The sequence below is a fragment of the Battus philenor genome, unplaced genomic scaffold (assembly GCF_028537555.1).
Source record: "Battus philenor isolate CCGP_79_NKW_IND1 unplaced genomic scaffold, ilBatPhil1.0.hap1 SCAF_19, whole genome shotgun sequence".
In the NCBI taxonomy this organism is placed as follows: domain Eukaryota; kingdom Metazoa; phylum Arthropoda; class Insecta; order Lepidoptera; family Papilionidae; genus Battus; species Battus philenor.
The window spans coordinates 6,034,086-6,048,790 of record NW_027181681.1 but is presented as its reverse complement, the minus strand read 5'-3'; the positions used below and the strand labels follow the sequence as shown (position 1 = coordinate 6,048,790).

The window sequence follows — 14,705 nt, the reverse complement described above, 5'->3', positions numbered from 1 at the left end:
GAAGATGGTGCAAACAAGATCTATCGTAAATGGTTTCCGTCCCCTGGGGCGAATATACTGTCTCCATTGGTATAACGTAACGGTTGGGAACTTTGGAGACAGTTTAAAAAAAATTAGGTATAGAATATTCAGGGTGATGCCCACAAACAAGTTGCCAAAGGATGGGCAGCAGCGCCGTTTGCGTACCATAATACCACATTGCAATCGCCAACCCATCTGCCAAAAGTGACGATCATGGTATATCCCCTAACCGATGTTTCTAGGGAAAGCCTATGCCTCACTGTGGGCGTCTGTGGGCTGAAACGACAACAAAGTCCTGTCAAAAGATACCATCACACCTGTACACTCTTTTCACGTATCATTGTTTCTTCAACAACCTGTAGAAAATTTTCCGATATTCCTAAGTACTTTTAACTGTGCGAGTATTGGTGATGTAATTCATATATATGCGGCTATAGTTCCAACTAACTGCATTCTGTCGGTGTTATGGATTAAGCCTCACTTCTAAATCTTAAGACTTGGAACGAAGGGAAAACAGTTGGAATATTATAAGGATTTGAGGAAGATTATTATAAAAGTTATTTCGGTTTTCAGTTTGTTATAAGAGGCAATGGGCAATGGATGTAATTAGGCTCCGATCACCCGGTTTATAGAGTACACATTACGTTTCCACGGCTTATTTTCCTCCACAACAGGAACGGTATGGGAGTTTTATTAAGCTACTTATAATAGTTATTTATATTATATGTATTATTTGAATTCATATAATTTTAATAATTCCATGTTAAATGTGTGTGGTCAAATGTACATAGGTCCTGTGTTAATAAAGGATTTTCGGTATACTGATCAAATACGCGCCGTCGTCCCACACATTGAACATGTCCGCTTTATATTAGATATCCAAAAATAAAGTTTATATTCGTAGAATAATTTAAAAAAAGTTTGCGTAATGAAAAAAATGTTAATAAATGAACTATGTAATTGTAATTATATGTCAACGTAACAGTTTTTTAAATAATAGATTTGAGTTTAAAATAACCTCACAATAAAAGTCTTAATGAAGTGAAAATAAATTTACAGAAATGATTACAAAGACATCTGTCATGGAGATCAGTCTAGCGTTGATTTACAATTGTGACATTGCTTTATCCTGCTACCATGGGCTTAGATAGCATTTCAACTGAAATACAAGAAATTATCAAAAACATTTCTTATCTTTCTGTATAAAAAGCCGGTTTTTGGATAAGCTATAAGATTAACAATAAACCAATTAGACTTGTACCAATTATATTTTCCTTCCCTGTATAAATAAACCAAAAAGGTTGGTTGACGTTATTAAAAGCTTCTCCAACTTAGAAAAAAAAGTCGAATATCTATCTTTATATATACCATAAATAGTCTTGTTAATTGCCTCATTATATTTATACTATAGATCGGCAAAACCCAATTTTATGACATTTTTTTTTGGATTTGTTTCTGTCGGGAACCTAGTCCTACAAATAGAAATAATTCTTAAAACATATCACTCTAAAGATCTACCAAGTCTAGCAGTGTACAGAATTTAATTTAATTATGTTATTAAACAAAATTATTAATTAAAATATATTAAACTGTAAATTTGAAAATGTGAAATGATCTTTCATTGAATTTTTGGTGGAACGAACTTCACCAGGTCAGTTAATAATTATATATATGTATATACAAGATGTTAGTATTACTGGATTAAATCAAATTTCTCGCCTCGCAACAAACACACAGTCCAGACGCGGCATCTTTATCACTCAGCTTAATACGCTATTACCCCGTCATTATAAAAGTGATTTAACACATAATGCTTCTCTTGAAATACAAGCTAGATGATACAAAGCAATGTCCGTATTATGATTAAACCTGGGAATGTTTTCAATAATCGTTGACTGTTATAACGATTGATCTTTTCAATATATTTAAATACATCGTATTATTACAAGATATGTTTAGACCTGAAAATCCTTCAAAAACCAAATATTAATTCATTTCCGTATAAAAGCGAAAGTAGATGTACTGGTTCCTCTAACTGTACATAGAACCTATGGCCAACCAATTCCTAAACATTTACGTGTATTTTTTTTTAAAGAGATGCAACGAAATATGTAACAAAATTTGCATATTAAATTATCAAAACTGTAATATTTCATATTTACATGAAATATTTATATATTATTTGTATTTTCCTTAAAGATTAGGTAAAACAAAGAAATTATTAAATCTGATTGTTGCGTGTCACAGTTGTATAAAAATTTATATACAGGTAATAAAAAATTGCGGGAAATTTGTAAAAAAAATAAATGATACCAAAAAATTATATTTGAATATGGAATTAAAGAATAAAATTAACACTAATTTTAGAATTATAATACTTACTAGTTTGTCAGTTTCGCATCTTAATAATTTTGAAGTTCAAATCTGCGTGTAGATAAAAGTATTAAGAGAAAACACATTAGGGAATAGGCGGAAGGCGCCACAATACACGACCGACGTTCAGACACTGACCGCCACCGACTGACGCCGCGTGTGACTCTTACTGTTACACACTCTAGTACTATTTGCTTAACCGCTCCTTAACGATAATTTTTCTTTTGTTATCCATTTAAACTGTATCAATATATCAATGTAACGAAAGAGAATATTACTGTCACACGATTCATGTAACATACTTAAGGAAAAATTTATTACACAATAACACACCGTCCGAGGCGAAGTCAAGGTATGGTTTTTGTCGGAATCAGTGGTAGAAAGAACAGTCGTCGTCGTCGTAGTTTCAGCTCTTAGACGCCCTCTGAAAGGCATAAGCCTCCTCCTAAGGTATAAGGAATATTCCATACCATACTTGCAGGCGGGTTTGTGATCGCAGTGTGGTATTATGATGTACGCTGCAGACGCTACTGCGCATCCTCTATAAGACTGTTTGTATGAATTATACATAATCGGGAATCGAACCCGCGGCTACCTCAAACAGAATACCATTACATTGGCCAGTCCGCTTAAGCCACGTCCGCAATATCTTTTCTGGGAACTGTTTCATCTGCGCTTGCTATCGCCGGTATGCAGCTGAACTAAGGATACCGGACGAAAGGCGAAACTTATGCGCCTAAAAATAGAACCCACTTGCTAGGAAGGACATACCAAATTATACCAAGCCTGTTATAGCCTCAAAGGTGACAGCAACGCTAATGTGCCCGGGCAAGAATAAAGATATTGTGATTATAAATTGAATTTGAATTTGAAGCCTAATTCCTGCAGTATACCCTACGGTACATATGATGACGTTGGCTATGATTGTTACTGAAGACGTTCGCCGATTATACTAGTATGTGCAGGAGTTTCGTGCGCTCCTCACAGGGGTACTACTACGTTATCCACTTGAAAAATGAAAAATTTCGCATTAACATAATACGAAGTAGGTAATTTATAACGTTCTTATTAAAGTTAAAAACAAATCACACGTAAATAACATACGAATATTATACATAAAACGTATCCAATGCGAAGAAGATTAATTATGAAACACCATTGTAACTGCAGCGTTCTTCAAAAACATTTACTTTTCAATAGCTCTACTTTGACGATAATATGTAGACATTTTTCAAAAGAGCGAGGTTTCAATATATATTAATATATCGACCGGGTAAAAAGAATCCGTTTTTAATAGTACAAAAAAACTGTTATAAAGTGATTAAAATAGTTAGTGTTAGTATTAGAATAGTTAACTAAAAGATGAAAGTCAAATAAAAACGAAAAGCTATATTAAATTACTTTTTAAAATTAATATTTTGTTATACCTTCTCTAGATTTTACGACATCTCGGAGGCAGTTTCTCATCGTCCTTATTAATTTTTGTACCAAGTGCTGAGGAAGCATCTCAGCTCCACGAGGTTTGCAGCAGCCCGATTTCTTGGTCAAACCTACAAATGTTCAACGGAATTGAGTTCTAGACTCAGTGATGGTCAGTGCATAGTTCGAATGCCGACTTGTGTCATGAGTCTGGCGAGTGGTTCTTACTGTGCTACGACGGGCAATGTCATGCATTAAAAGGAAGTTATCCCCAATGAAACCTTTGTAAATGACGACAAGACCCAGAAGAATTTTTTCGATGTATCTGGCGGCACTCCTCGAACTTCCCTCAATTGCTGTTTCGAAGCAACGCCGGTTAGATTGCGATTTCGGAAGTTCATCAAGGCAATAAAATGGTCATCTTCGCTGACGCTATTAGGTATTTGGCCTTCTAGTATAGTGACCAATCTTCTGAAATCTCCCGTATACTCTCGATATAGCAAATTTGCTCAGATTTAGTAAGTGAACGATTTACCGCTGGATGAATCCCTGTCGCAGGAATACAACTTGAGGCTTTTTCGGATGTAATATCCATTTTGATTCATGTAATCAGGTCAACGTATAAATAGTGACTGATAAGGGTGCATAGTTTCCGTGAGCTTTTATAGTGGGATGCAAGGCACAACTAGATGTTTTCGGCACTAAGTGAATTTTCGATGCTCACATTAATATAATGATAGTTTAAAAAACATAACAAAAACATCCAAATAATATTTGTAAAAATCATGTTTGTCAAAATATGCAATTTATGGTTTAAAAAAAACGAAAATTATGATTGTGTATTCAGTTTTCTGGACAATCCTTCGTTTTATATACAATAATCATAGATATTTATTATTATATATAAGCATACACTTATAGATACATATAAAATGGTTTTAATTTTACGAAACGTTGTTTCTTCATTACGTTTCATTTTAATTACAAATCCTAAATTGTGTTTAAATAGTCGTATTTGAACAGAAACGAGATTTCGGGCGGAAGTAACCGCAAAGGAAAATAGCTCTTAATGTAAAACTAGGTTCTCTTATAAATTACGAAATTAATAAAATTACTCTCATTTACAGCCTTTGCAAACACTTTTATAGACCTATTTTAAATTGTCAAAGCGATATTTTTTACTATTATAGGGAAGTTAACTGACTAATAATAAATAATAAATATTTTAACTCAAGTACTTAAGCTATATGTTTATTGATATTATTCTTCCACTTATATTAATCCACATGAAAGAGCACATACCCACAAAAATGATAGAAACTAAAAATTCTAAAATTAATAGGCATAGAACGATAGAAAAAAATTAAATGGAATTTAATACTAACTTGCCGTTTAGTTCGATCTATAAATAGTTTCATTAACTTGTATAGCGTGTCAAATAATTTGAACATTTTGCGCCTCACTTAAACAATTTCTGCAGAGTAAATCGATATCTGAACGACAAGAAACTTCATTAGATTTACTTGCCCTATGTAACATAAAATAATTGAGTCTCTTAGTCTTGCCATAGATAATTCTTACAAAGAAAACCACTTTTTGTTTTACGTTACTTTTATTACTATTTCACTACATACTACATTACACAGTTTCAGTTTAAAACATTAATATAATACGATTATAAATATAAAATGCTTATTAAAAGTCTCCGCTGGCTACAATAGTGTTCTAAACGGTGAGGACAGTCATCAACAGCAGCACGCACACGGGAAAGTTCTTTATTGCGAATTGTATGCATTCTTTTAGGGATTCCAAATTATCATGCTGTTTAGAGCAAGCCGAACTCCTTAAACTGACTATAAATAATAATCCAATGAATTAACATCAGGACTAGAGGACGGTCAGTCTTCACCTCTGATGAAGTCCGGAACATCGTTTCTAACCAAAATTGGTTAGATCGACCTTTATGACCCGACGCCTAGTTTTGCTAAAATTACAATTCTTGGTCTTTAAACATGGTGTTATGACAAATAACACGCTTAACTATCTTCTCTATGGAGGATTTTAAAAATTATTTTTGGTATAATACCTACTTTAAATGATGCAATTACAACGATTTGGTTCTCTTTATCACCTTACTCTATTTTCATATCACAAAATATTATACAATATGTTGGCGCGAAAATAAATAACATAATGAACAATCATATAAAAGTAACAGACGTCAAATTCAAAAGTAATATATTTTTTTTATTTTTAATTATAACAGTACGTATAGCCAGACTAAGTATAGTTGGTATTTTAAAAATATCAATGGTAATAGAGATATGATTTCTGATATACTATTACTCCCATTTTGCTAAAGGCGTTATAGAAATTATCATTAACTCCGACGTAACAGCCAGTTTCAATCGACTTATGTTGTACATTTGCATATGTTTTCAGTGGCAATAAGCTGAATAATGTGGAATTAATTATTCCGATCGACCAAAAACATAATGGAAACGAACTATTTTAGGAATATCTCTTATATTTAATTATCGTGGAACCTTATCTTAAAGTTTCTGTTATGTCGTCATCATCAACCGATAGATTCCCATTGTAGAGCATAGGCTTTCTCGAAAGATCGTCACGGTGGCCGATCTTGCGCTGCCAGAATCCAGCGACTTCCCACAACCCTCACTATGTCGTCGATCCACCTAGACTAGCCTACCTACTTCGCGTCTACCGGCTAGGATTCGCCACTCAAGAAACGTTCGAGCAGGGTATAATGTAATAGATTTATTATACTCTGGGTGATCTTGAGCCTTCTTATAAGGCCCATCGTAAACGACCAGGTCTCGAATCCGTATGTCATAACAGGCAACACATATTGGTCAGAAACCTTGGACGAGATGTTTCCGAGCTTTCCGAACGTAGCCCGGATTCGGCGAGTAATCTGTTTATCGAAATTGAACTTACCTGTCTAGACGGTTATTTATTCTGTTGATTAGATAAAAATAAAAAATAAACTTGGACACGACTATGTAATAACTCCAGTCCAAAGACCCTTTGTAATTATTAATTAGTAACTTTGCTTCAAAGTAATTTGCTTTTTTACCATTTAGGAATCGTACATCGTAATTCAATTACAAATACTCTTATACATTAATAATAACCAAGCCGAACTACAAGCTTGAGTGAATAAATGTTTAATTAAATTCGTCTCTTGACGGAATCACAAAATGAATGATTTCTATTTCTCCGTAACATTTATTATCCTTTCTACTGCTAATTTTTAACAAAATAGCAGATTATTTTTCTATAATAACTTAGTCGTAAATTTTAATAATCTTTATGAAGCAAAACACTGATTCTAGCAAGTACTTTTTACTTTTATATTTTACAACACAGCTCACATACATTCGAGGTAGCCTTCATGCTCGGTTCTTCGTTCTTTCTTAACTGCAACAGCAAAGTGGCACTTTACTAAGATATCATTAGACCTTCCATGTGCTAGTTCGTGTATGCAAGCCCAAATAACACATACAAACTGCAAATCTACGGGGGCTACGGGAGCACCCTGGTACATACGTAACGGAGAACTCTACTAACGCCGAGTTCACAAAAAGGACAACTTAACATTTGATTTTGCCATCTCACATACAAATTCTTTAATTGTTTGTGTTGTAACCTACAACACAATCTTTCCAAGGACCATACGAATCAAGAGCCAAACCTCGCGCCGTCCTGAGGTTGAAACACGCTTCCAAAACGATTCGCAGTCAACCAAGTTAACCAAGAACAGACCGATTTCTGAGGCAAAGTCTGTTTATACAAGAAACGACTACACCTAATTATTATAAATATAAAAACATTGATGACGTTTTTTCCATCATACATTTTCTCAGCCCCGACGAAGTTCGGTCTTCTCTAACGCCCTTCAGAAGGAATGCTAAACGAGAGCCCGCTCAAGCGATCTAAGTACTCAACGGTTTTCTAATATATTTAATAAAGGAGTATACAGCAGCCTAAGATGTGCTTCAAAGGGAGCTCTTAAGTTTTGCTACCAAAAACGAGGTTTAAACTAAAAAGTACCTGCCGCTCTGCCTCTCAAACCTATGGAGTCTGTAAATGCTAATAACCACTATCCGCAAGAAGTCGAAGTCATGAAGAAAAGAAACTTTTTAATTATTAATATTTTATTATACTTAAAAAAAATAAACTAAGCCAACATAATTTAAGTGATAACGTTTAATTAACAATTATTTAATGTAATAATCTCAAGTTGCTCTCAAAACATATTGGAAATTTACTTTTACAAGTGTGCTAAAAAGATGATTATGAACTTATTTAATCACCATGATATATCTACACAAAATGCTAACATAAGAATCAACAGGCAAATGTTCTGTACTAACTATATGGCTTTTTAACGGATCCTCAAATAAAAGTACTAATAAAGTGCTGTGCAGAGTTTATTATTTCCAAACTGAGCTATTTGCCATCACCTAACACTCATTAAAATTAACTTATATTTATTTCTAATTTAAAAAATTACACTTCTATCTTCTCGCCGCTTAAATTACTGAACTTTCATGTAAACAAACCCAAATTACTAATAAAAGAATTCATTCACATTAAATACATTTCAGTTCATAAATTTAATATCTTGACAATTTACTTATACAATATTTAAATTTCAAACGAATTTCTTTAAGACAGGCGAACAAGGTTAAAACTTTTAGTTATAAAACGTAAATCGAAAATTAAGTTACTCATTTTTTCTGTCTTCTTATTGTTAATTTTGAGAAAATACTTTGTTATTAAAATGTTTACATTTTTATCAATAACAAAGATTGTTGCATTATTATAGTAAATGCTTTTGTTAGATGCTTATAATTTTTAGTTTATGCTTGCATGTTTTTATATATTTTTATGTATTATTTACAATAAATTAAATTATGTAGAAATTTATGAACGTATATAAAACTTCTATGTCACCGAAACCATTAGTCTCAATATAGAAACATAAATATTAAAGATCAATGCATAAATATACTGTTCTTAGAAACAAAAGACTAGAAAAATGAAGAAAAGAATTACTAACACAGTAATGACGCTACCAACTTAATAATGACCATTATAAAGCACTAAGAAACCTAAACGGAGCTGCCGCTCGTAACTGGCTTTAAATTAATAGTGATCTTCTGAAGATGATTGTTTCGTATGATGTGTATGTTGTTCCCTCTCAGAGAGGGGAACGGATTGAAACCGATAGAACACGTTTAGTATGGATTCGTGGATGTCAAATATCTTCTAGAATTTGGATCTAAACTTATGCTGGTTACCTTTATGTGGAATTATGATGTTACATAATTTAAATGTTTCTAAAGAATAAACCCCGCGACCTACAATTGCAAACCTTAATGGGCATATACTCTGGACTGCCACTGCTAGTCTTAAAATATTAAAATTTTCGTTTTGATTTTGGTTTTAACGCCACCTATTACAAGTAATTATAACATGATGTATCGAACGCTCTATGTCTGCAAAATATTAGCATACCCTCTAGATGGCGCTAAAAATTTACTATAATTAGGCGTGGAACAATGTTAAGATTTTTAAAAAGTTATAATATTAATCATATGAAGTCAAAATTTCAAGTTTTGCTAATGTTTAAAACTACACAATTATAACTTAGCCATTATTACCATACAACATAAAGTACAACATAAAGTACAACATAAAGTTTGTCATAATAAAATTCTTGTATGCACTTTAATTACATTTTTTAAAATATGTTTATGTCGGAGAACATTATAAAAGTTTATTTTATCAACCAGGTCTTAATATTCTTAGATTAATAAATAATTCTGTGTAATAATATGTTGCTTATTATTTTATCATAACATCAGCAGAGACTATAGAGTGGCTGTCTATTTGTTGTCTATAATATTTCAAAATGGCTTCTTGTAGTAATATCCTATCGGGATTTTGTTTTCTTTGTTTACTATAAAATATGTTTTCGGTTTGCTTTTATTAACTGTTTAGTGAAATTGTAAAATGCTTATAGACATACAAATTATTAATAACCGTTTAGATTCATATAAGTGTGTGATTTGACATCGAACAAGTGAGTCTTGTTTCACCTTGTAAAGAGAAAATGGGGAACTGTTTTAGTAGTACAGGAGAAAAGGATTCTAAGAGTAAAAATGAAAGGACGAACGCACACGAAGAAGATCCGAGACCATTCCATACTCCGGTGCCTACACCGCCCCCGGATCCGATAAGATCTACAGTAAATCAAGGGCCTGATACGAGTGAGATCCCTCCCACTCGCATATTCGTGGCCCTGTATGATTACGATGCTAGAACCGATGAAGACTTAAGCTTTAGAAAGGGCGAACACCTGGAAATACTCAATGACACTCAGGGTGATTGGTGGTTAGCTAGGAGCAAGAAAACTAAACAAGAAGGCTACATTCCTTCGAATTATGTCGCCCGCTTGCAGTCTATAGAGGCCGAACCGTGAGTAATCATATCTGTTTTTATGCAATCTTTACAACAGTGAGCGGTTCCTGTACGATTTCTTTTCCTTTACGTGTTCTTATTGACTACACATGCGTTTTAAATGTCTTAATTTAGCCGATTAGTTTAACCACTACAGCCATCGTACTAAAACTTATATTAAAGTCAATGCGAAGCTAAGTAACAGGATAATAATGCATAGTAGAGCCATACTTGCACATACATGGCTTCCAAAAAATGTTCAATTTACGTTTAATTTATTTTCCGATTGTTTGTTTATAAAGTGAATGCCCAACTTATATTCAAACAGTTAGGGAAGTGTTGTTGATAACATGGTTAATAAAAATAGTTTTATCATTTAAACATATTGTTGATAAACAAAGATGTTTGAGTTTAAGCAATCACAATAAAATTTAGATTATTATTAATAATAGTGGAAAAGTGAGTTATCTTCTAATTTTTTTAGTATATAGGAAACAAGTTGTGTCATTATTTTATTATTAAGTCTTAATAAACTTTATTAACAATAGTAACAAATTTTAGATTGTCCAAAAATATGTGTAATGATATAAATATATTTATGCTGAGTGATTGGTTGTGGATATGTGTAATAGTTTTAAAGGGATAAATGATTTTTTTAGATAAAGACCACCATTTTTTAATTACACTGTATAAAGAGATTACAATGAAATATGTTTTTTTTTTTCTATTGTAATGTAACAACACAAATTTGTCAGTAGTTATTAGTCTCTTGCATATGGTGTGCAGAAAGATGTAGGATAGTAATTAATATTAAATAGTAATCTGCATTATGAAAGCACTTCTTACTATATGATCAACAATCAACATGTTACATTAGTTTTTTCATAGAATTATAAATGTAACAATATATTAAGTAATGGTTTTAAATTTTAGATGATCATCTTTTACTTAAAGTAATAAATAATAATTATGCTATAGCCATTAATTGAATTAATATTTTATTTAGGCTAATGGTATGTCTATGCAAAATTTTGGAGATAAATAATTACATTATGGATAGATTGACATAAAGAATTTCTTGGCTGCTTTTTAAAATGTTTACTTATACATATTATTTCCCGCTTTGGTTTACTTATACATATTGAGAGAGGAATGCCAGAAAAGCCCAATTTGATTAAAATAAAAATCAATTGCAGATGTACTTAATGGCAGCTCAGCCCTTTGAGTACTTCCGTAATGGACTACAATTAAGATTTATTTACATGTAATGTGTTTAAACTTTATATGTATTGTAAATATAGAGTGACACAACACTTAATTGTTAAATTTAGTTTGGTTTTATCCAGTCTAATATACTACTAGATGTAATATGAAAAAAATATCTTTACAAGGGATTCAGTTAGTTCTGTTAATTATCTGTGTATGTTATTCTTCTTATCTGCATTTTTATTTAGTTTGTATTTTTGAGTGGCAACAAATTATCCACACTTTTACATTGCATTGACCACCTATACATCATTTAGATTAGACCTTAGTTTAACATTGGTAAGTTATTAATTCTCTAAGCCTGGTTCATTGGACAAGCTTGTGGGTTAAAGTGGAAAGTCTTGGTAGCTTAGTTTTCTTGCTCAATGTGAAATCTTAGCAATAAAACCATTTAAAATTGTCCCTAGCCATGGTACCCAAGGCCACTGATTAATGAAAGATTTCATTGGTCACTATGGGGAGCTATCTTGGATGGTATGTTACCAATGAGATTTAAAGGATAGAGAAAAGGCTGGTGCTCTGAGGCTGACATTAGGCTATGAAGTAGGCACACCGCTTGTGGCTTGTGGTAGTTTTCCTTACAGGTGCAAAAACGTTTATTTTTTTTAATTCCAGAGTATGAGTTATGATGTCTTGATAAAGCTGTCGTGACAGTTTCGTGCTGAAAGACTGATCGTATAATTTTTTTTCTCCAACTTATATTAAAAATATTTCAGTAACCTGATATTTATTTAATATATAACTTTGTACGAATTTGTAGTCAATATTTTGCTATGAGAATAACTAAAAGAACTTCATAAGTGGGTTATCAAATATACTGGCAAGAAGTTTCACGCTCACAATTTTATCCAGTTCAGTTACTGGGTGTAACATGCGGCGTCAAACATTGAAGGGGTTCTGTCGGATTTTACTACCGATATATAGGGCCAAGTGTCCATGCGAATTCGATAAACAAGTTATATCATTGGGCGACCGGACAACAGATGTCTGATCGGACGCACTTTCACACTGCGTCGACCACTTACACCTCATTTAGATTAGAACGCTATTACAATAATAATTACAATCGGTTTACCACGTTTGCACGTTGCGCAAGAATTACACTCGTTGTCACTGCTATACTAGAAAATTTGCGAGCGAAAGTGTACCGACTCCGGCGCCGAATCGAACATTAAAAAATAAGAAATATTCATTTACTCAGCCTTAACCATACGAAAACTTGTTTAATATTCATGAATCGAAAAACTATTTTACATTATGATTAATATGAAGCTATGCGCTTCCTACTTGGCCGAACGTCGGCGCCTAAATTCTTAAGTAAAGCTTTGAGGTTGTTAACATAACACTCTGTATCAAGTATATTACGTAATTGAAAATTAAGAATAATTTCACTTTGAAAAAATTATTGATTCATCTTGACGGAGCGCAGCCGCACGTAATGTTTGAAAGTGTTGGTTGAAAATGAACAGCGACTTATCTAATTAATTGATACTGAATTGAAAATATATTACACAATATTTATCTTTACTAGTAATTATATTTGGAAAAAGTACATTATTATTACTATAGGCAAAAGTGGCAAAGACTGTTTAATAACAGTATAAGACATCGTGCAGTATTAAAAACGTTTTACTTAAAAAGTTTTATAGAATAATTGTTCACTAAGTCGTTTCCTCATGACCGAGGGTCGTGGCTACACATAACAGTCTCCGCTACTATTTTTCTTTAGGTTTTGAAGAGTCGTGCACGGTAGTGTTGCACACTCTTGAAACTGCATCAGTTCGGCGAGAAGGTGACCGTCCTCTAGCCTGTTTAGTCTTTAGATTACCGACAACAATTAGGCTTTCTAGATTTTTTGAGCTCCACCTTGCAATGTAGCCGAAGTTACTGAGGATTCTACAGAAGCAGACTACTATTCTACACAAGCAGAGTCTAAAATTATTGTACATGGTTATTTTGAGAATTATGTGTATATATTTTCAAATGACACCAATATCGACTATACACTTCCGATTTAGTGTAGTCATTTGCATATATATTATATATACAACGTTGTTAACACGTGCAACCCAGATTTATGAAAAAATAAAAAAATAATATTTTTTTTATTGATAATGTAAAATCAACAGCAATTCTTTGTCATTAAAATTTGGCGTTGAAAATGATTTTCCGTGATTCGGAAAAAACCTTCAGCAGGCGTTAAATGTGTCATGTGATTCATTGTTTCGATTGCACAGCGACGTCGGGCTCGTCCTTAACGAACTTCCTCCAGCTATCAATAACGTGATACGACCGCAGGCCCAGCGGCTTTGTGTCGCATCAGGAAATCAGAATATATGTATCTATTACCGATTGAGCTAGCCACTCGTGAAGGACAACTAATGTAACCAACGGAATTGATAGGACGCATCGGAGTATATATTCGTACTGTACGCGATGACATAATTATGAAATTATTTTTCTGTTTGCTTAAATTTCCCATATATTCTTCTGAATATTGATTATTATTATTGTATATTCAATCAACATGTGCATTCTTTTATCGATGTTCCATATCTGTGTATCAGATGTCGTTGATTTAGTTACAAGATCTAATTGGAAGTAATTGAAATATTAGATTTGTAGCAGCTTATTATTTAAAAAGTGTAAAGTTAGGTTAGATTGGAATTCATGGGGTAGCGTGAACAACGCATACCCTGGGACGGGCTATGCAGAATAGCTTAACGCAAATGACTGTTCGTGATCTTTAACTTTGAGATACCGTGCTTCCTGAAAAAACGCAGTGGGCGACAACCGGGAGGTTTTAGCGAGATATCTTGAATACCCAAAAAGTTTTTTCCCGTAACATTTTAAAAAGTTTAAGTTTTAAAGAAAATTGTTTTTTTTAAAGGTTTTTTTTGTTCTGTTAAATGAGGACTTCATGTATTTCGTTGACTTGTGTCACTGCGATCTGATCACTACTCCGTTGAATTGCGAACTAAAACAGTTAGATCGCTGAAATAAAACATATTTTTAAGTTGATGTAAGTTAACTTACATTATATGTATGTAATATTTTTAGTTAATCTCTTGGGCTCTATACATTACCCCGTTATTTATGGTGGGGGGCGCCATCTAATCAGTAAAAGCCCACTGCTG

The 14,705-nt window shown here is 32.9% G+C and overlaps 2 protein-coding genes across 2 annotated transcripts in view; one reads left to right on the top strand and one right to left on the bottom strand.

The window, feature by feature from the left end:
• The window catches only part of LOC137921787 (G-protein coupled receptor dmsr-1-like), a 51,978-nt gene extending 49,461 nt beyond the window's left edge, over window positions 1–2,517 (bottom strand). The window contains exon 1 of the mRNA XM_068764615.1: window positions 2,404–2,517. The gene's annotated coding sequence lies outside the window, so the exon portion shown is untranslated. The remainder of the gene's footprint in view (window positions 1–2,403) is intronic.
• A 7,247-nt stretch (window positions 2,518–9,764) lies between these two features.
• Window positions 9,765–14,705, top strand: part of Src42A (Tyrosine-protein kinase Src42A) — a 66,816-nt gene continuing 61,875 nt past the window's right edge. Inside the window, exon 1 of the mRNA XM_068764610.1 lies at window positions 9,765–10,320. Within this exon, the coding sequence (XP_068620711.1) occupies window positions 9,956–10,320 (365 nt within the window). The 5' untranslated portion in view covers window positions 9,765–9,955. The remainder of the gene's footprint in view (window positions 10,321–14,705) is intronic.